The sequence below is a fragment of the Chelon labrosus genome, assembly GCF_963514085.1.
Source record: "Chelon labrosus genome assembly, chromosome: 8".
In the NCBI taxonomy this organism is placed as follows: Eukaryota; Metazoa; Chordata; class Actinopteri; order Mugiliformes; family Mugilidae; genus Chelon; species Chelon labrosus.
In genome coordinates, this window is record NC_140358.1 from 27,325,874 (window position 1) to 27,349,427 (window position 23,554).

General features: G+C 43.1%; 1 protein-coding gene across 1 annotated transcript in view; it reads left to right on the forward strand.

The window, feature by feature from the left end:
- ppargc1b (peroxisome proliferator-activated receptor gamma, coactivator 1 beta) overlaps nucleotides 1-4,907 on the forward strand; it is a gene marked incomplete at its 5' end in the record, with an annotated part of 88,338 nt that extends 83,431 nt beyond the window's left edge. The window contains 5 exons of the mRNA XM_084550505.1: nucleotides 53-734; nucleotides 1,634-1,691; nucleotides 2,028-2,146; nucleotides 2,973-3,100; nucleotides 4,169-4,907. Coding sequence (XP_084406631.1) covers nucleotides 53-734; nucleotides 1,634-1,691; nucleotides 2,028-2,146; nucleotides 2,973-3,100; nucleotides 4,169-4,260 — 1,079 coding nt within the window. The 3' untranslated portion in view covers nucleotides 4,261-4,907. The remainder of the gene's footprint in view (nucleotides 1-52; nucleotides 735-1,633; nucleotides 1,692-2,027; nucleotides 2,147-2,972; nucleotides 3,101-4,168) is intronic.
- Between the last annotated feature and the right edge of the window lie 18,647 nt (nucleotides 4,908-23,554).

The following is a 23,554-nucleotide window of genomic DNA, read 5'->3' on the forward strand; positions in this document are numbered from 1 at the left end:
GGTGCAGATCTTTCTTTGCATCCTCACGTTGTTCATACCTCTTCCCACTCAGGTCTCACCCCTCCCACTACCCCGCCTCACAAATCTGTGGAGGATGAGCTCTTCAAGCCGACGGAGGGAGGAAAAGGCGGCGGAGTAGTTGGTGGCGGCAGCAGCAGCAGTGACGTTGGAGGAGGCGGCGGCGGCAGCGGCAGCGAGTCTGTCCACCCGACTTCAAACACCACCGGCGCCACAAAGGGCTCGTCCTGGCTGAGCCGCGCTCACCACCAGCGGAAGCTGCCCGAGCAGACGGAGCTGTACGCCCAGCTGCGGCGCATGGGCCAGACGGGCGACAGCGACACCCACCGCAGCTTCGGCGACCACGACTACTGCGTGCTGAGCCTCGGGGAGAGCCGCAAGCGCAGCGCCGCCATCCTCGGCGCCATGCTGCAGGCGCAGGGGGGGAGCGACGGAGTTGGCGCCCAAGCACCAAAAGCGGCAGCTGAAGACCAGGTGCTGGACGAAAAGGGCGAGGAGTTCGAGGCGAGGCTGGTGGCGTCAGAAGTGGAAGAAGCAGAGGAGCAGCAGCAGCAGACGACCGTGGTGATGTCGTCGTCGCCTCCGTCAGACTGCCAGTCAGCTGCTGCCACGCCGCCGACCTCTGAGGAGGAGGCGGAGCGCTCGTCTGCGTCTCGCTCCCCCTCACCTGTCCTCCACCTGTGTCCCGACTCCCCCTCCAGCAAGACGGACTCCAGGTGAGACACAGTTAGTGTGAGAGGAATGAAGAAGTGGGTCAAGGATATTAGATCCATAAGTGGCTGAGGCATTCATGCAATAAGAAAGAGAGTGCAAATTCAGATTTAAAAATCGTCTTTATTGCATTTTAGATGTTTAATCTTCAGTGCATAGCATAAAAGCTAAGTATGCTAGCATGCCAGTACAGGTAACGAATGTGTTTTCAAAGTTTAAATGAGTACAGACTCAGTACAAACAGTGTACATTACCATTAAATCACTTAATCCTGGAGACAAAGGTTAAACAAGTGATAGAAGATCAGGTGTTATATTCCCTTCAGGAGGCTACACAAACTCTACAAACAGACACACCCTGCACACATCAACATTCAAAGGAGCTGCTTAGAAACATGCCCGATTTGTGCAAACACCCACCACGTGGATTTGAATTTAATTTGAATTTTAATTCAATGAATGGATTGTACCGCAGAGTGTAAGTCGGTCATGTGAAAAGAAAACGCCGTATGGCTCACGTTAACGTTTCACTAAAGAAAGACTGCGCTGTCTGAATTACTGCTAAGGTCACGTTTCCATTTTGGATCCTTTTAAGGGCGGTCAGTTGAGTTTGTAGCTGTAACTGTAAAAGCTCTCAGCCATCACTTGAGTTCTGAGTCTTACACAGAATAAGGCCAGTGGTCAAATTATTTCTGTACACGGTCAACGGCGAGAAACGGTAGAAATGAAGGAGACAAAGAGCGGAGCGACGCTTTGCTGCAGTCGGTGGGAGGAAGACTTTATTTTTTATTTTTTTTTTGCCGCAATTCACCTGTTTCCTCATGTCTGACATTTCAGTTTCACCTTGTGTCCGTCCTTATCTCACTATCCTCTCTCTCTCTCTCTCTCCCCTTTTCTTCTTTTAGTGAGAACTCGGAGATCTGTCCTGACGACAAGCAGAGGAACAAAGCCAAGTCTGACGAGGTACAGGACATTCTGCGCTCTCCTGCACACTCACATTCTATTAAATTAAAGAAACTTTTTAAAAGCAAAGTTCACCTCAAACCTCCCGATCTCGCCAGTGGCCCTGACTACAGAGTAGATGCTTTGTTCGGCGAATGGTTCAGGCCACAGAATGCAAACTGACGAAGTAGCTCCAGATCCAATCCGCGGCGGTAGCAGGCTGCATGTAAATGAACACAGGAGCATTCTGAAGTGTGCCGCTTTACTCTCAGCCTCCCTGCTTCAGTTCCCACGTCTGTCTGCATGCATGCATTGCCTGTATTGTCCTGACTGTTGCCATGGTTTCCTTGTTGCCAGGACAACTGCCAGGTGTTTTACATCCACAACCTGCCAAGCAGCGTGACCCAGAACATGCTGAGGAAACGCTTCCAGGTCTTCGGCAAAGCGGAGGACTGCAAAGTCATCATCTGCAACGAGTGAGTGTCCTGATCTGGAGTCTTTGTTCTGAAGTAAACTTTTTTATTTTTATTTTTTTTTGACGATGCAGCAAACCTGGTTTTTGTCCTACGACCCACAGGACAAAAAAAAAATGCTGACTTTAATTCAGAGTGGTCAAAAGTAGAGCGGGAAAGTGTTGTTGAAAATAAACGAGGACAAGAAAAGACGGTGTTGATACGTGATCCGAATCCTTCTAAAAAAACTTTTGTAAAGTCTAGAGTAGGACTGAAACACAGATACCTGGTGCAAACTGCAGCATACACACCAAAAAAAAGTATAACAAAAAACTAAAATATAATTATTCTGTTCTAATTGTCCTTGACCGAGGCACCGACCTCAGAGCACTAGTCCGTCCCTATACTTTGCCTTGTACTTGGCCGCTACCCCTGACCAGAGGATGAATCTCTCCACGGGGACTAATTAAGTATGACTTTAATAAAGCTGAATTTAATAAGGGTGCCCTCCCTTTGCTGCAGACAAACCCAAACATTTAGAATGTGAGGTGGATTTTGATGTCGATGCTCTCGGCTAATTTTTGCCCTTTCGCATCTCTTCGACGTCGGGGGATTTTCTGTGCGGCTTCGTTTCTCCACCTGATTCAGTCCAATCGTTATTTCACGTTATAAACTGAGAACTTTAGCGTTCTTCATCTCAAGTGATGCTATTTCTAAAATCAAAGCCAAATCGTGGTTTAATTTTAAAAAAGAAAACTCAAATCAACTCACCGATGCCACATTTTTTACCCTTTTCACCTTTTCTGAAGTGTCAGTGACCTAATGCATGTGTCTGTCTGTCTGGCTTCAGGGAGCGCTGTGGTGTGATAAAGATCCGTCAGGCGGGGGTTCAAAGACACAGGAGAGAACGGGAGACTGTTTTCCAGAATGGACCTGCAGGCCTGAGGAGGCTGTCAAGGAAACGCTACATAGACCTTGGTAATGAACACACACACACACTGACAGACGTGGGTACAGGTGGCTCTATGCAACGGTCCCTAGCGTCTTTTCCTGATGTAAATTTGCTTTGAGCCTGTTATACTACCTCCATTAAACCCCTGCCATTGGAAAATCCTAGCAAATCAAAAGCTGTTTTAAAAGGAAATAGTGGAAATAATTTGTCAGTGTTGCAGCAGAAGTGGAGTCAGAAGCTTAAGTTTGTTACATACTCCACAAGAAGTGAGAAATTTGTTCTTGTTTTTGAGGAGAACCACAACAAATTAATTTATGCTTCACGAGAAACTCAAGTGCCAAACTCTGGGGAAGTCCCATAGACTGTATATAAATATGCATCTCCACTTCCCCTCATTTGCCAAACTGATGCTATTTTCCCGGGGATGCGGGCGGCGCCATCTTGCGCAGACACTTGAACATGCATCAACATTATATTAAGTACCTAAAATGACGGAAACCATCCTTGAAAAAAATGTACTTGACATGTATTTTTAGTGCATTTTTACGGATGTTCGGCCGGTTGTTTTAATGACCATGTATGTCGGATTAACGGTCACACTGCGAATATTAGCATCTGGGAGCTCACAGAGTGTGGCCGCTAGCATTTCCGCCTTTCCGCATTAACCCCACCCACTTCCAATTTCTGACCAATCTCAGAATAGTTGCCCGTCTCCACAGGAGAAAAAAGTTCTTCCCGGTTGATGTGTTGAGAACAAGCTGCGAGAAGTCCCAAACGAGGGCTGCAAGAACAAAATGACGGAATTTTGTTCTTGCAGCCCAGGAGCGAGAACAAATTACTCACGGAGTATGTAACACCCTTTAATGATACGGTAAATATTATTGTTTGATTGTAGATAGTTGTATTAATGACAAACTAAATGTGTCAAATGGTTTGCAGTTGGAAAATGGGGTCAGTTTGTGGCAAACTTCTGAGTTCAACACTTTACTTTGTTGAAAGGTGCCATGACTTTGAGTAAATTGTGCTCACATCCGGTCTAAATTCCCCTTGGTCTTCTTGCATTTGACAAAGATCTTGTCTTTAACCCATTTCAGATGAGGCCGGTCCGGGCCCCGTCAAGAGCAAGTACGATGCACTGGACTTTGACACTCTGCTGAAGGAGGCCCAGAAGTCCCTGCACCGCTGACAGTACGGCGCTACTGCCTTAGTAACCTGCAGCAACACCCCTCCGACAACACGGCTCTGCCCTGAGACAGGCCTCTCAGTACCTCCATGCAAGGCAACCTCGCAAAATGTTTACATTTTTACCATTGGAATAAAGTAACAATAAGGACCTTGGTTTTTTTTTTGTTTTGTTGTTTTTTTTTTTGTTTTTTAAGTTTGTTTCACCGGAGGATACTGCGTAAAAAACGAGGAAGCCACTGGGAGTCCGGAGGGGTTTAAGAGACAATGGAGGAAATAGGACTTTAAACAGCAATGGTACAACAACTACAAACGATAATGATAGAGTTCTCCACTGAACAACAGTAACAACAAAGCTGCTTCCTGTCTGTGTTGGTGACGTCATCGCCCTGCCTTGGAGGAGCGGGCGTGAGAGACCTGCAGCAAATCCTTGCTAACCCTTGCGTTGCGTTGGTCGTCGTGGTGTGTGTTCCTGCGTGTGCGTGTTCTTTGTTCCGTTTGTTTTGTAAAAAAGAAAGGAGGAAAAAAAAAAAACTAAAAACAAACTCAAGTCTTTCCGGTCACGATTGGTGAACCTGCAAGCTGTTGTTCACTGTTGCGGTCGTATAACCAGGAAATAAAAAAAAAAGCAAAAAAAAAAAAAAAAAAGAATCCTGCTTTGTTTTAGCAAAAATCTGTGGGTGTTAAAAATTTTAAAAATCTATTGTGTGTGTGTAATGGACAAAGAATATAACAACAACAACAAAAAAAAAAAACACAATTAACGTAATCATTTGATGACTGATAAAGTTTACAAAGCTAAAATGAAGAAAAAACTTTTTTTCTTTTTCTTTTTTGTAATTGTAGTGCTTCCTTGATTTGATCTATGCACTGTAAGGAGGTAAAACGTCTTTGCTGCCCTCCACTTTTTCCCTCTTAACTCTTTATCTCTGCCATGTTGACTACTTTTGGCTTCGGCTACTGGCTGCTGCAGGCTGCGTTTGATAGGCGCGTCGTACGTCAAGACCCCGTCTAAGATTTGGGAAAAAAAATAAAAATCAAATCAAAATTGTTTACAACCAATTTGAGCCAAGACAAGAAAGGTTAGCGGAGAAGCACTTAAACTGAATGCTGCACGTGTGAGTTTGGTTGGAAACGAGCTGAAATCTACAAATGGTCTACAGTTGACAGCCAACTTCCCTGAAGGTTTAAGTTCAGCTAAAACAAAAGGTAGCTAAAAATCATTTGGTGCCAGGGATAGTGGCTACTTGAGAGTTTGGGTTAAACAGGACTCAGGGTAAAGATCAGACTGCGATAAAATCACCAAAACCAATGGTGCTGGACTAGCCAATAAAGCATTTGTGCACAGTTGCTCAATGCTTTTACATTTCCTTTCTTGGTTAAGAAACATCCAAGCATCCATGCCAGGAGTTCTTTAGTGGCATGAGTCAAATTCCTTCCCGGATATCCAGAATTGGAGCTGTTGACAAATGTTACGAGCATTTTTTTTCCCCACATCTAGAGAGTCTTCATGTACCTTTTGAATGACAATGATGGTGACAATGACCTAATGCCTCCTCCTCCGCCCCCCTCCTTCTTCTCCCCGAATGCCACAGCCAATGCAACAGTTACTGTTTACATTTGGACTGCAGCAAGCAGGACTAAAATGGGGAAATAAAGATGGTAGCCACTGGCGTATTTTTACATCATACTGGGTATGATATCCGCACTTTGTCCGAACCATTCCAGTCCAGTCTTCTTTCACGTTGAGTTCAGTCGTTACAAAGATCTTTAAATCTATTTGGATTGTTCTATTTTTTATTTTTTTTTATCTTGACGTAGGGTTATAGCGTGACGTTGGGTTTTTAGTAAAGTAAAGACGACAAACAACTATTTTCTCCCCATAATCCACCCATGAAACATGGCCACAGCTAGAAGTAGAAGAATCTGTTGGTTCGAAACGGAATGTATTTAAGAATCTGAATGTAATCATCGGGTTTTCCCCATTTCTGCTTGCCCAAAGATTGTGGAGCTTCTTGGTGCTTTAAAAAGTAGACTCGCTTAGTCGTCCCGTTGACTTTCATGAGATCGGTCCTGGGTAGCCCCCTGTGTGACATTCCTGAGGCAGCCAGTAGCACGACGCCACGAAAAAAAAGGGAGAGAGCCTCCAAGCCTGCCAAACCGGTTGGCGCCAAACCGCCACCGGTAACACAGCCAGGGAACAAGCAAGGGATCGGCAAAAAGTAACCGAAAGAGCAATCGAGAACCTGACTTCTCGTCTGGGGGAGGTACTGTATCAGATAAGCATCTCTACCTCACATCTATCCATCCCTGCTCCCTCCTGTCTTTATATTTCCTTGTTCTACTGGATGCTCTCCCCCTGATCTTTTATAAGTATTTCACTCTTTTAGGTTTTTGTTGTTAACTGACGGGCAGTTTTGGGTAAAATGGGTTTGCGTTTGACTGATTTCCTTTTCTACAAAGACTCCTTCTACCGCTAAAGCCCCTTGTGGCAGGAATAATCTAACTCTCTAACTCTTTCCTTCGCTTGCCTCATTAACGGTTTTTAGCGTGTCCGTTTCTTGGAGTCTCGACCGTGTGTCCTCGTGTAACTGAATGTCTCGTCTTTGTCTCGTGTTCGAGTTGGACACCGCTGACGCTTGCGGGTCGGCGAGGGTGTTGAGTAGAAGATTTGGTCGGCTGGTCCTTGGGGTGCGCTCGGGGGAGGGGGGATTACCCAATCTCCTTCCGCCCTGCGCTCGTGATTCTGTCAAGGGCGCGCCATTCCTCGCAGTAACTCCCAATCTCCTCGCCTACGAATTTCAATAAAACGCAGCCAGACTCTTTCTCTAACTTCTAACTCTCCGTGGGTCCCAAGGCCTCGTTTACAGGTCTTCCCTCCAAAACCCTGACGAACCCCTCCCCCGCTTTTTAACAGATAATCCCTCTTTATCCCGTCCTCTTCCTCCTCCTCCTCCTTTATCTAATCAACTCCTTGGTAACACACACACACAAAAAATTTGAATGTTTACATCACTTGATTCTACTTTATTAGGAACGCACACTAAGTACAAAGGCGCCTTATTCAGTGTTTAAAATAACAGCGAGCTAAGTGGGCCTGGCTCACTGATGTCCAAAACTAACAAAAATCGATTTAGTGCTATACATACTGATTGAGAAACAAGGTGTCGACTTTAAAATAAAAAAAATGAACAAATGAAAATCATTTAAAAATGTTGAAAAATTGAAAACTAATTGCAAACGGCTGAATGAGTATTTGTGCTTAGTATGTATACTACTAAAAAGTGAGAGAATGTGCTGGTTTACATATTGAAAAAGAAAATATAATATATGAATATATAATGTGTATATAGCACTATGCCTCATTGTAAACATAAAATGTATTGTGTGTTTTTTTTTTCTTTTGTTTTTTTGTTTTTTAAAGGTGGCGGGTCACATTTGATTGCTAATCAGACAGGAGATGTTTCAGTTTTGTTCTCATGAGTTAATGTTTGTTCGGTGCAGGGAGGAAATGAAGGGAAAGAAAAAAAATGACTTTACACCAAGTCCAACACTGTAGAAAAGACAAAAAAAATCCAAGTATCCCTTTAGACTATCAACACTAGACCGTTCTGTTCCTTTGCTGTTTATAAAATGACGAATATTGATTTTTATTGGGGTTTTTTTTCTGTTGTTTTCCTGTTTTCTTAAGAAGCAATTTGAGATGCAATACGTAATAATCTTATCATTAAGACAGCCTTTCTGAAAAACTGAGGTAATAATGTACAGTGAATTGTTGGTTTGGTTGTTGAACTATAACATGGGCAATCGTTGAGCTGCAGATTCAGTAGGCTACTGTGCTGTACGTAGACAACAAAAAAAAATCTCCCAAAAAAACAAACGAGAAGAATGTGGTCAGTTGCGTCGTGAACACAAAACAAGTCGTACTGATACACTGCCTGGCCAAAAAAAAAAAGAAAGTCACCACCTGGATTTAACTAATCAAATAGATAGGAGCCTCCTATTGGATAATTACTCCATGGGTGATTATCTTTCAGCTGGAAACAAGTTATTTAACCCCAACTGATGCAATGAGTAGCTTCTCATTTCTTAAACAACCATGTCTAAAGACACATCCTGTGGTCGTGGAAAAGATGTTAGATGTTTTCTCTGCTTGATGCATGCCAATGATTTGACCCTTCTCAAACAGACTAAGGAGATTGTAGAAACTACTAAAACTGGGTTAAAAACTGTCCAACGTATTATTAAAAACTGGAAGGATAGTGGAGAACCATCGTCTTAGAGGAAGAAATGTGGTCGGAAAAAAATCCTGATTGATGGTGATTGGCCATCACTTAAACGTTTGGTAAAATCAAATGGAAGTAAAACAACAGTAGACCTCAGGGCTATGTTTAATAGTGAAAGTAAGAACATTTCCACACGTACAATGTGAAGGGAACTCAAGGGATTGGGACTGAACAGCTGTGTAGCCTTAAGAAAACCACTAATCAGTGAGGCTAACTGGAGAAAAAAGGCTTTAATTTGCTAGGGAGCATAAAGATTGGACTCTGGAGCAATGGAAGAAGGTCATGTGGTCTGATGAGTCCAGATTTACCCTGTTCCAGAGTGATGGGGGCATCAGGGTAAGAAGAGATCGGCCACCACAGAGTCCAGACCTTAACCCCATTGAGAATCTTTGGGATGTGCTGGAGAAGGCTTTGTGCAGTGGTCAGACTCTCCCATCATCAATACAATTTCTTGGTGAAAAATGAATGCAACACTGGATGGAAATAAATCTAGTGACATTGCAGCTAAAGGAGGTCCAATTAAATATTAGAGTGACTTTTTTTTTTGGCCAGGCAGTGTATACTCTTGCACAAGTTTAACATCCCAAGTAGAGAAATATCTTCACAAGATTTCTGTTTTTTCTTCTCTTTGAAAGCTGTTGTAACTTTTGTTATTGCCACATTTTGATGGTGCACAGGTTTTGTTCAGATCGCTCCACGCCTACAATACAGTAACAACCAATAACCTAATACACGTGTGACTGGTAGAAGAATGTGGGAGGGAGGAAAAAAAGAGGATAAAAAGAAAGTCGTCGCTGGTTGGACCCCGCTAAATGTCAATTCAGACTCGTCGAGGCCGACGCTGTAGAAATCCCAGTTCCGGGGGCGAGCCTGTCCCAAAAAGGAAGTTTTCCGGTTTATTGTTTTCTTGCCGACGACCAAAACGAACGCTTCCAGAGAGCAGATCTCGGCTGTTTTTGGCCTGTTTTTGCGAAGGAGAAGCATACACGGTTTCTGCCAGACGTCAAAGTTCAGGCTCGGGGACACCTTTAGACTGCAGCTAGGATTTCTACAGCGGCGGTCGCTGTGCCTGTCTGGGTTGTTCGCTGTTCTAGAGGCGAATGACTTAGAAGAGACCCCATTTCTTCATCATGGCAAGCCTTAAAAATCAGTTGTGGGGGGGAACGAAGCAACCACTAGCTTTTATTATTACCATTTCAACTCCTCTCCTTTCCAGTTCAATGTGGTTTATTATTAAATGATTACTGACGTAATTAAAACTTTTTTCAATAGCCATATTATAAAAAAGTATATACATATATATATGAATATATATTTGTGTGTTTGTGTAGATATCTAGATGATTATATACTTTCTTATAGAAAACTTTGATGTTGATCATTCTCCTCAGTGTTTTGAGAACACGTTGACACATTTCAGCATAAATGACCCTGTCCAGTTGGTCTAGGTTCCTAGGTCAGTGGACAACAAATCCAAATAATAATAAAAAAAAAATGTTTAAAAAAAAAAAACTTCCAAAGGGAATTACCCTCGTCAGAATGCAATACATTTCTTTCCACTCTTCATTTCAGAAAAATGGAAAATGGCAAGAAAACCATTAAACTTGATAGGCAAGTTGACCAAAAAAACAAAAGAAACTTCAACAGAGCGTGGCTCGCGACGACTCCTCGTTCGATTCAGTTTTATAGATGTCATGTTTCCGACGCCATGGCCCGCTTAAAAAAAAAAAAAACAACAACACACACTTATTTGTTTTTATGTCATTTACTGTTCCTTTAGTTTTGGGGGAAAAAAGCAATGTATCTGTCAGCTAGCTACGCCATCTAAATTAGCCCCTAGGAGTGCTTGCAATACCTGCCCGGCTCTGGCCTCAGATTCCACTTCCGTGTTTGACCTGTAAGCGGCTGTGTCACAATTCAACATCAACAGTTTGTACAATGCACAGAAACTAATGGGTAATCTGTTAAACTTGATGGCAACAGTGATGTCAAATAGGCACTTAAGTAGGGACTGTAAACTGTCGAAATCTGCTAAATGTGAGTGGGTGAAAATGTTTTGACATAAAAAAAGGGCATACATTGTTTTAGTTGTTTTTCATTTACCATTGATTTCGTTGTCTATTTACATCTAATGACTGTCAAATTCACATAAAATGACAAATGATTTTTTTTTTCTTCTTTTTTTTAACTTTAGTTTTTGGTAAAACAAAAAAAAGGTAAATAATGCTAGCGAGATTTTATATTTTTACATATGTTGGATTTCATTTTGCGTTTCTTCTTTTTTATTTATACGCCACTTAGTTTGGATGTCTTTAAATGGTGTTTTTTTTTTCTTTGTTTTTCTTTCTCTGTTTTGTGTGATTTCATATGTCTTGAGAATGTGGCGATAAAAGGCATTTCAGTATTTTTGAATTGTTAAAATCTAGTTTCATAGAAGCGGAAGTATCTGATGTTATAAATTATATTTTAATTCATGTAAATAGTTTAAAACAGAAGACTATGGCTTCCTTTTAAACTGAATACATTTCTCTTCAGAGATTGTTTACATTATGAAACTGTAGAGATGTGCTCCTCATATACTGTATAAAGTACATATATTCATTGATTTGCCTCCAAAAAATAAAATCCTAATGAACAACATTAGTTCTGTGTTTGTGCTGATTTTTGAACGTGGAACAAATAAAGACTTTGAGCTAAATAAAAGCTTAATCTCTGCTTTTGAATCATGCATCCATCAACATTTACACAGATATGTAAATCGGACATATTTAGTCTTTTGTTTTTAGGTATCCGACTCCTCACCCACTGGTTTCTACTTAAGATGTGAATATAAATAATCCAGAATGCAAAATTCAAGTTAAATTTCATTTCAATTTCTTAAAAAAAAAAAATATAGGCCCTGAAATTCAGCACGTGTTCTTGGGGACTACTTTCAGCAGCGGATTAACACATATTTAAAGCTCTAATGAGTATTGCGTATCCAAAGAAACACATTCGAGTATTATGGTTGACTTCCTGTGAATGAGATAAAATCATCAAGGGCTAAAGTCATTCGGTAGCTCTGCTGGAAAACGATGGATTGCTCCCTCAACTTGGGGATGAGAGGTTGCCTCAAGTGAAGGAGTTCAAGTACGTCTGGGTGTTGTTCACAAGTGGTGGTAAAAATGGAGAAGGAGATGGACAGGTGTCGAAAAAAAACGAGCTGATAAAAGCACAACTGGACTTGTACAGTTTCCTGAAGACATTTTATCCAAGCAGTGTCTTCAGTTCCAAAAGAGTGGTAGGAAACTGGGGTGTAAATAGGAAAATCATTGCATGACTGGGGTCTGTTAATGACCAGATACTCACATGTAGTCTGTTTTCTTTCACCAATGAATGGTACTCATACTTGAATGAGTAGCGAAGGGTCTTCAAGAAACCTAATTGTCTAGTTGCCCTTGTTTTCAGCTAGTATTCTGGATATACCATGACATGGATGACTGAGAACCTTCTCAGATATGAGATGGACAGGTGGCTGCAACGATTTTTTCATTCACAGCCAGTTTTCACAGCCTTTACCATCAAGCTCAGAACTGAGCTCAGGTGCATCCTGTTTCCACTTATCATCCTTGCGATGTTCCTACAGCTTAATTGGAGTCCACCTGTGGTAAATTCAGTTGATTGGATATGATTTGGGAAGGCACACACCTGTCTATATAAGGTCCCACAGTTGACAGTGCATGTCAGAGCACAAACCGAGCATGAAGTCAAATGAATTGTCTGTAGACCTCTGGGACAGGATTGTCTTGAGGCACAAATCTGGGGAAGGGTACAGAAAGATCCCAATGAGCACAGTGGCCTCTATCATCCATAAACGGAAGAAGTTCAGAACCACCAGGACTCTTTCTAGAGCTGGTCGGCCGTCTAAACTGAGCGATGGGGGGGTGAAGGGCCCTAGTCAAGGAGGTGACCAAGAACCCGATGGTCACTCTGTCAGAGCTCCAGCGTTCTGTGGAGAGAGGAGAATCTTCCAGAAGAGCAACCATCTCTGCAGCAATCCAGCAATCAGGCCTGTATGGTAGAGTGGACAGACGGAAGCCACTCCTCAGTAAAAGGCACATGGTAGTCCGCCTGGAGTTTGCCAGAAGGCAACTGAAGGACTCTCAGACCATGAGAAACAATTTTTTTTCTGGTCTGATGAGACAAAGATTTAACTCTTTGGCGTGAATATCAAGCGTCATGTTTGGAGGAAACCAGGCACCGGAGCGCTCAGCACACAGCCAAGATATCAAAGGTGTGGCTTCAGGACAGCTCTGTGAATGTCCCTGAGTGGCTCAGCTGGAGCCCAGACTTGATTTCAACTGAATATCTCTTGAGAGATCTGAAAATGGCTGCACAAAGGCTGTAAATACTTAGATGTGATTTTTTTTTTTTATTATTATTTCAGATTGAAGAGGTATAAGAAAGGCATGGTAGTCTATGGCTGCATGTTAAATTGTGTTGTACCTCCTGTTGCATGAAACGGTTAGGTAAAAATCTAATGTTTGTATTTGCATAGGTTTATGATCAATGGGTTTGCTCTGATGTCTGACATCAGCTGCTACAAATCTCTCTCTCACCTGGATCAAGAATATAATTAATACTGTTTGCATACAGGTGGGTGTTGACATGCTAACACAAGGCTGCATTTGTTGTGCCTATCAATGCTGTGAAGAGGTTAAGCTTCAGAAAGCGGCATGCTCTGCTGTCTGTGTACACACACACACACACACACACACACACACTAATGGACCCCCCCCCCCCCCCCCTTCTAGTCGTCCCCTGGTTAAACAGCACCCTATTAACAGGCCGCTGGCAATTTTCCGCCTGGCTAGACTGTGATTCACATGTCAGCGATTGCACTGAGGATGTCTGTGCACGCTACATCCCTATACCAGAGACTGCTGCACTGATGCTCTCTGGTGTCATGTCAATCCCACACCAGGAACCTTTTATAATTCTCAAAGACCCAAGGCTGTGAGGAGAGAGAGAAATTTACGTGTGACGGATTGAATCGTAGTTATATCCTAGCTGCCATGGAAAATAAATTATGCTTGGGAAGGAAAAATCAAGACAAACTAAAACCTACAACGTTTATGCCATAATGTCTGCTTTCTTTGTCCTAGTGAAAACTCTATCTGACAGGACTTTCACACCATTTCACACCACCAGTGCAGGTTAGATATACAGCCTCCACTCTCAATCGACTCTCTCTCTCTCTCTCTCTAGCCACAGTAGTGCCCACTATGCTGATTTCCACCAGATTGAGCTTCCACCCAAGAAAAATGGTCAAAATAAAATCCTGTCCTAGTCCTGTTACAATGCTAATCTAAAGCATAACTGAAAATATCAGCAAGGACAATGATACCAGGTCAGGAAATCAATGCAGTGACCCATTTGATGTGAAAGCTGCGTCACACAGAGCCAAAAAATTTACCCAGATACGAAGGAATTTAAACACAAAACTGTATAAAGCAACCACTAGGATACAGTAGTTGAAGCAGCTCAAATAGCACTTCTAATTTATAATTCAGAAGTCACAACAGCACCAGGACTCAAGTGTGATTGCAGAAACTTGATGAATGTAATATTTTCTCCACCAACCTATAAAATGAATACTTGCCATTGTAGCTGCAACATATTGAATTTCTTCACCATCCAGTAATTAAGTTTGTGTTTGGGTTTAAGCAGGCAGCAAAGTAACACAATATGTTTAAAGCAGGTCTACAAGCAACCATTTAAACATTGATCAGCCATAACATAAGGAGCAATGACAGGTGAAGTGAATAACTGTGATTATCTCATTATCATGGCACCAGTCAGTGGGTGGGATGTATTACGCAGCAAGTGAGCATTTTGTCCTTGAATTTGATGTGTTAGACTCATGACAAATGGGAAAGTGGAAATATCCGAGCGACAGAGCATCTGCAAAACTGCAGTTCTTGTGGGGTGGTCCCAGTCTGCAGTGGTCAGCACCTATCAGAAATGGTTCAAGGAAGGAAAAGCTATGAACCGGCGACAGGGTCATGGAAGGACAGGGCTCAGTGGGCAAAGAAGGCTGGCCCGTGTGGTCCAATCCAACAGATAAACTACTGTCAGGGTGTCCACGCTGACCCTCTGCTGAAAGCTCCTACAATGGACACATGGTGAGCATTGGACCATGGGGAAGTGGAGGAAGATGGATGGCGATCACGTGAATGGCTTGGTGCATGTGCACCAGGATGCACTATGGGAAGAAGGCAATCTAGTGGACGCTGTGAGTTGCTTTCGCCAATGTTCTGAAATCTAGTGGAGTCCCATCCCTCAGTGGATCAGGACTGTTTTGGCCAACACAACCCCTTTGGGTTCTTGTATCTGAAATGTCATTCGTTTGATCAGTTTCCAGAACTCAAAAGCAGAGATGAGAGTTGGGAATGGAGACTGAAACAAGGGCTTGCAGAGTTTCTTGAAGACGTTTGGATGGCTGGCAAAATGTCTCCAAGAAACTCTTTTGGAGATACCACGATCTGGATGACTAAGTTCCACTTTGCACAATCCATCGCACCGTGACCTCGAACAGGAAGTGTCTCTGCTTCAGATTCTGGTTGCCCACTAACACAGTGTGCACTTGGGCTCACGGTCTGATGAAGCCAACACATATTTTCTGAAATGCGTAGATACAAGCATAAGATCAGAAACTAGTAGAGCCTCCACGGCTGCCCTGAGATGGTAAAGATTGTGTTCATGGATATCAACAGAATCGGAGTGGCCTGCTCACTGTGAAGGTGCTTCACTCACTTCTGTGAATGCAAAAGCTTATCACCCTTTTTTTTTTATCAAACAGTTCATAGCACACCCCCAACAGTCCATGCACCTACAGTATTTTATCTTAAACTTGGTGTGTAAACACATTTAAACGTCAGAATACAGATGACACTTTTCGGTCTTTAATACAGCCATTTTTATTTATTTTTTTTCTGCTGTGATGATTAATTGTACACCCCAAAGCGAGAGGAGAAAGCCGACGATTAGAAATCATCCTGTCAGCCATTTCCTGTCCCGCTGTCCTCTGTTTGGTTGTTTCTGTGGGGCAGTCGTGACTGCAGCAAACAGCGCGGCTCTGCAGTGCAGTGCAGAATTATTGGACTCACACTGTCATCCTCATGAGCTTCATCTCGTCTCTGACAGGGGACACCGGGACGGAGGCGCGGCTGCCAAACATAAACCTCATAACTTAATATCTCACGGTCTCCCATGGCTGATGTGGAAAATATGATCAAATTTATATCATAGTTTAGATAAAAATGAATAAACAAACATTTATTTAGTATCATACACTGGCCTGGACGGGGAGCACATTTGTTTGCTTGTACGTTTTCAGGCTTTCCTCAGCTCAGACGCTGATATTTATTTGTCCCCATTTAACCTAAGTAATTCTATCAATCTGTTAGTTTGTTTTCTTTTTTTAGCATGGGTTGCCGATGTTTGGGCATCACATTCCTATTTTTATGGATCTTCATTGGTTTATTGTCCCTCAATTTTTGACATTTGGGAAACTTGGCAGACTAAAAATAGTCCCAAAGAGGTGACAAATATGACTGGTGCACATGGTCATCCATGTAACCTGCAATATACTGTACTTTAGTTACAATTATAGAATGAATGTAGGGTTTATAGTGCTGTCTTAGCTTTAGCTTTAGTCTAGTCCCTATGTTCAGGGGCTCATTTGTGATAGCCTCAAATTAAAGTTCGGAGTTGGCTCTATAAGCCCATATTTATTTTATACAGTATCTGTAACTTGCATACACCAATCAGGCATAACATTATGACCACCTTCTTAATACTGTGTAGGTGACTATGCAATATTGTGACTCATCAGAGAATGGGCATGGGCCTTCTGAGGGTGTCCTGTGGTGTCTGGCAACAGAATGTTGTTAGTGGGGGGCCTTTGAGGGGAGGGGCCTCTGTGGATCATCCCACAGATACTTGATCAGTTTGGGATCGAGTGAATTTGGAGGCCAGGTCAACACCTTGTGCTGTTGAGGTGTTCCTAAAACATTTTTGTGTGTGTGCCTGTGTCAGGCTGCATCCTGCTGGGGATGGCTGCTGCCATCAAGGAGTGTCATTGCTATGGGGTGGGGGGTGCCTGGTCTGGTCTAGGTGGGTGCTACATGTCTAAGTAACATCCACACCAATGAATGCCAGGTCCAGAAGTTTCCCAGCAGAACACTGAGTTGTCACAAGATGGTCAGTGTAATTTACTTCTCCTGTCAGCGGTCATAATGTTGTGGCTGATCTGTGTATATTATTATAGCTAAAATGATCATCCAAACATACAGTGAGCTCAAAAGTCCTTAAAACAAACAATAAAACCCCAAAAGACACGAGAAACAAAAATATTGGACTTGTACATTTATTTATTCAAGAAAACCAATCATCATATCTGTCAGTTGCAAAAACAATGTAAGCCCTTGTCTTCAGTATCTGCTGTGACCTCACTGTGCAGCAATACCATCAACTAAATGTTTCCTCCAAACTGCTGATAGGTCGTCTGCAGCAGCTTGGAGGAATTTTAGCCCATTCCTGAGAACAGAACCACTACAGTTCTGAGATGTTGGTGGGTTTTTCTTTACATGAGCTGCTTGCTTCAGGTCCTTCCACAACATTTCTATTGGATTAAGGTCAGGACTTTGACTCGGCCGTTCCTGTTTCATGTCATCAGTTGGGTTCTCTTTGTCTACTTTCAGGATGTATGTGAAAGGAGTCATTTTAATGTGGACATGGAGAAAACTCTAGGAGAACATCCAGGTGCATTGTATTCTTCTGAGCAAAGACATATCCTTAGAGTAAAGCCTCCGCATCTGCCTCAGGATAAATGGTTTCTTTGCTAGCGTAGATAAATGAGTTTAGGGTCCACTACTTGGGAATTTAATAATCCTACATCATATTTGTCTTCTATAAATCTGCTGCTTTGTATTAATTTTAACCGTAAAACATATTTACAACCATTCATCATCAACCTAACTTTTAGCCTTTCAGAGAAAACAGCATTTGCAGCATTTTTCAAAATTAGCCTGAGTAGCTTTGATTATGGGAGAAGAGGGAGAATAAAAGTAGTTTCATTTCATTATATGTGGAGCAACTGGAGTATATTTTATGGTTAATCTTTCTTCACAGTTAATATAACCTATAATTTAAGAGAGCTAACAGGGCAGAAGAACATTCTCCAATTAAAATGCTCCACACGGAAAGACTTTTTAATCCGAGTCTATTCTTGAACAGATTTCTGAATGCGTGCCTTTGCCCTCGAAGAGGATATCGTCATTTTTTGTCAGTCAATAAATGATATTAGTTCAACAACAACCCACAGCACGTCAGGGGATTTTGACCCCGAGGCGCAAAACAACTGATTCAAACAACAGAGCTGTTATATCACCGAGCAGATGCAGCCAAATTCAGTGTGTTGCATCTTGTGATACGGTTGGTTTCCGCACAAATCCTGCATATTGCTCGAGTTGCCGGATAAGCCTCTTAACTGTCCTCAAGAGACACGTTGATCCGGGCGGCCACGCACATCACACCTGCCGCGACTCAAACAATTTTGCTCGCTTTTCAGCATGCATTAAGGAAAGGTGAGGGAAGACATGAGACATAAAAAAAAAAAAAAGGTTGCGTCACTGTCCTCCAGAGGCCACATGTCCGCTGTCTCATTCCTTTTGTCTTGGAAAACAGGAAAAAAATAAAATCCACCTATCTCTACAGTCGTGTCGCACGTCGGCGGAGATTATGTCCTCTTTAGATTTAAGAGGCACAAATCGTTGCGCAGTGTCAAACGCTGTGGAGATTAGCTGATTAATCTCCAAATGCAGGAACTTCAATGACTGTGATTGTATATCACTTTTCTTTGTTTCACATCTTTATTAGTGACTCATATTTCGGTTGGTTAATCAGAGTCATTAATACACAGGATAAGATGTTACAATGCCTTGTGCCGAGATCCCAGGCAAAACACATTTAGAGGCCGAGTCCAGCTGAAGAACCGACCAGCAGGCCAGCAGCCAGCTGGCCAGCTACCAACCAACAAGAAGATATCAGATACCTGGACTAGTCAACGGCAGGATGCAGCATGTCATTTCAAACCTACAGTCATTATGCGTTATGAAATATGAACTGAATAAATTAAGAGAAAACATCTCTGGTAATTTTATTTTAAAGTCCAATTGGGCTCCAAACATTTCCAAATATGTTCGGCTTCATTTTCTGATTCTCCTGCATTCATGTTCTACTATTGCAAGTTCATTCCTGTATCTCTCCACCTCCCCTCCATCTTCCTTTGAGTGTTTCTCATCCTGGCACAACTCACCTGCCCAGTGTTCATTGCTCACAGTCATCCATTCCTACCTAAGTGTTATGCATAATTCTCTGATCTGCCCATGATACCTCATATATTCATACATTATGGCAGCCAACTCCCCCGCAATATAAAGACCATCATTACTCTCAGTTTATTCTAATGACGGGAACTTTGTGAGCAAAGTTTTTCCTACAGCTAACTTTAAATGCGTCTCTATCCATCCATCTTATTTATTCATTATCAAGCCCCCATGTATCAGCCATCAGTTCGTATCGTGCATTCTGGTGCATTCAGTCCCTCATCCCTCGGTTTTCTGCGTTTCAAACATAGACTGTAAAAAATGTGGACACCATGACACCTCTTCAAAAGTGAAGCCAAAGCATGCAGAGCTCCCCCTGGTGTCTGGCTGCAGTATAGGTCATAAGCTCCACCTCCTCCGTGTTAGTGGACTTGAGTACATGTCAATTTTATTTCTTTCTTTATTTTTTCAGAGATGATTTCTGTCATTTTAGGTGGTTAATATAATACTGATGTATGTTCAAGTGTCAATTTGTTGGTTATTTGACGCTATAAAATCAGGATGTGACATCACGATGATGGACAGTTGCTATTGACAACCGTTCCATGAAGCGGTCCTGTTTGAGACGTTGGGTTTAGGAAAAAAATTATTAATTAAGCGAATACGCCACTGAGTCTAGAGGAAGTGGGTCATCGATGATGTGGCCCCACATTCAGACAGTACTGCTCAGACTCTGGCTCCAAGCTTGCAATCCCCGAGATACTAGCTTCAATTTGACCAATGCAAGGAAGTGGAGACCATATTTTCTACCGTCTGTGGTTTCCAACCCGGCCGGCCTCAAGCACACGGGCTTAAGGTTCTGCTGAAGGTTTCCTCTTGTTAGAAGTGGAGTTTGTCTTTGCTAGCAGTGCCTTTGTGTTTGCTCTGGGGATTTTAGGCTTTGGGTTCTGTAAAGCCTCTTTAGACAATTTGAATCCTAATAAACTATAGAAATAAAGTGTAATTGTAATTGATATGACGAATATGTCAAACAGTGAAAGGGAGAAACTGGACCTTGAGAGGTTTACCATCAAATTTAACTCATGACAACTCATTGCACCTCCGGCTACATCTGTCAGAGACTTTGCATGCTCGCAGCTTATCAGCTGTCCGAATTGTTACGGGTTACTGGGTGATCAGAGCGTCGGCTAAAGGTCCAAAGCAATAAATGCAACGGTGCATCCAGAAATGCATTTCTGTAGCGAGAAGGTCTGAGCAAACTTGTCTCCGTCTGCTTAGAAACTGCAGCCGCTCCATGCACGGTCGCCCTATAAATAGTCCTGCATCGTTCTCTCTCTGCTGTGGCTTGCAGGCTGGCAGCTCCGCAGTCACGACTGCCCCCCAAACACTGCAAGAATGAGGCTAAAGCTCCCTTCCTGCAGGCTCACTGGGTGTACTGCAGCTGCTGCTCTCTCCCTCTCCCTCTCTCTCCCCCTCTCTCTCTCTCTCTGTCTGCAGTCACGGGTTGTCCCTGCGTCAGAGCCAAGCTTTACAAGCTCCACTGATCACCACCACCGTATACGGCAATCCTTTGAGCGTCTTGCATGCCCTTACGTCATGGAGACTTACGTCATACACCGGTGACGACACACTCTAGATTATCTATCCGAGCTATTATTATTAAACCATAGCGTGCGAGGGAGGGAGGGAAGGAGGAAGGGAGGGATGGGCGGTGATGAATTTAGCTCATGCCCTGCCCTCACCCTGTGGAGTCCTCCAATGGCAATCAGTTTTCATTATCCCAGCTCTGGCGTCATGTTGCGTTTTGTAACTGTATTATGTAGGGCTCTAGGTGGGCGAATTAACCAAAGTGTGCACACGCAAGCACATGCAAATGGAAAGTGCAGCTGGCAGATATTTATACATTGTCAGCTGTTGTGTAAGTTGTATTTAATGCATGCTTCCTGCAGCGGTCCTGAATGTTTCTGCAGACCATCCTCAGCTTCCTGGATCCTCTAATACACCTAGATCCAACGTGTTCACTCCTCATTATATATCTGCATGATGATCTGTGGGGGTGGGGGGGAATGACATGTGGTTTAATTCAAACCAGCTGTTTTAATTTGAATTTGTTTTTGTCATGTCTGGTTATCTGAAAGTCAATGATTTTGCCACAAAATGTTTCCCGTCTTACAGGTTTGAATTTGAATTTAAAAGAAAAGTAGTTTGCTGCATGTTAACGCTTGTTGGTAACTGACTAACAAATGTTTCATTTCACACCTGAACACACAAAGAGGCCCCAGAGCAACTAATGAGAACCACAAAAATCAAAGCATGAGCAGAGAAGGCAGCGCAGAAGGAAACAGAATAAAGCTGAACAAGTCAGATTTCAATAGCTGTTGTGCAAGTTGCGTTTCGTGCATGCGTCCTGCAGCGGTCCTGATTGTTGCTGCAGACCATTCCCAGCTTCCTGGTTCCTCTCGTACACCAAGACTCAACATGTTTACTCCTCATTAGATATTTGCATGCTTAACTGTGGAAGAAACCGACATGTTTGTAACAGAACCTTGTGCCTTGAACGTAAAAACTAAGGACAAATGTTGTGGTTGGAGTTTAAGTCAAACCAGCTGTTTTAATTTTAACTTATTTTTGTCATGTTTGGTTGGAATGTCGATGACTTTACCATAAAAGTCCTGAGCTGGGGTTGGATTTTGAGCGCTGCCAGGATTTGTTTTCCTCTATAATTTCCCACAGTTGGGTCTGTCCTTTGTGCTCAGGGTGAGCTACTGTCGGTAAACACACAACTGGTCATTTCTGGGTCAAAAAATACATCAAAACACATCGGCAAAATATCAAACTTCAATGCAGTTTACCCAGTAAACTATTTTCTAATAGAAACCCAAAAAATTGGGTTTTGGGAAGCAGTGATTTTGCTTTTTGGCCTTTTCCTCAGGGATGAGATTGACGCCTGAAAAAAATACTTGACCAGCTCTCCCGTGGCTGTCAGTCAAACGCTTGCTGGGCTGTAAATCCTCATGGGTTGAAAAGAGTGCAAAACTTTCCCAAACAGATTCTCTCGGAAATTAAATGAGAGTCCAACAAAGTTTCGGGGGCGAGCGTAACGAGTCTGGGTCTCGGAGATGAAATGCTGACTAAAGTGCTGACTGAAATTGCTGCAGAAACACTTTATCATATATACACACAAACAAGAGTGCTTCATGCCGAAACTTGTTCCCTGGGCAGAGAAATGAAGCCACGCAGAAATAGATGAGCAGAAGGACATCCATTCATTCATTCGTTTTCCATTACCGCTTGTCCTCTGGAGTGTTGCGGCGGGGGCTGGAGCCTATCCCAGCTGTCATTTGGCGAGAGGCTGGGTACACCCTGGACAGGTCGCCAGTCCATCGCAGGGCTAACACAAAGAGACAAACAACCATTCGCCAATTAATCTAATGAGTGTGTCTTTGGACGGTGGGAGGAAGCCGGAGTACCGGGAGAAAACCCATGCAGACACAGGGAGAACATGCGAACTGACGGCCGGTGGGACCTTCTTGCTGTGAGTTAAATACTTATTTCTACTTCAAGTGCATCACACAGTCATGTCACATGAAGAAGTTCTCAGATGACACTGCAATAGTGGGGTGTATCAGGGATGGACAAGAGCAGGAGTACAAGAATCTGGTGCGGAGCGAACCATCTTCAGGTCGATGTAGCTAAAACCAAGGAGAAGGTAGTGGATTTCCGGAGGTCCAGGCCTCACCTGCAGCCTGTAACCATCAACGGGGAGTGTGTAGAGGTGGTTCAGACCTATAAGTATCAGGGTCTACATCTGGATCACAAACTGGACTGGTGGGCTAACAAAGACTCAGTATATAACAAAGGTCAGAGCCGTCTCTAATTCCTCAGGTTGTTTAATATCTGCAGGAAGCTGCTGGACATGTTCTACCAGACTATCGTTGCCAGTGTCCTCTTCTATGCTGTGGTGTCCTGGGGAGGCAGCACTAAGAAGAAGGAAACCTCACGGCTGGACAAGCTGATCCAGAAGGAGGACTCTGTGGCAGGGACAGAGCTGGAGTCCCTGACATTGGTGGTAGATAGAAGGACCTTGAAGAAACTCCAGTCCATCATGAACAATGTCAACCAGCCTCTACAGGACACCATTGTCAGGCAGCGAGTCTCCTTCAGTGACAGGCTGCTGTCATGGACAGGTTGAGGAGGTCATTTGTTCCTCAGGACATAGGACTCTACAACGCCTCCCTGGGAGGAACCAACTGGACTATCTATCCAAAGACCCATGCATATAAGCTCATCATGAGTGTTTGTTCACTAAAGTTAACTGTCTGCATGTCTCGAAGTGTTAGCCAGACTCTACAGTAAGCTGCAGCAGAGACATAGCTCAGTGAAAACACATACACTGCCATTATTCAGGATGAATAGCGAAACATCTTCATTATGTTAAGAGGAGACTTGCCGCCCTCTATGGGTCTGTATTCGTGTTTGTTTGGCTGTCTTCTTGTTGCCTCAGGTGTGTTATGCTGGGGCTGTGCCGCTATCTCACCTGCATCTCATTGTCCAATCAAGCCGAACTCTACTTAAGGACTTTGTACTCTCCCACCCGTCGCCAGTTCTTCAGTTACCTCCGTGGTGGTTACATGTGAACCAGC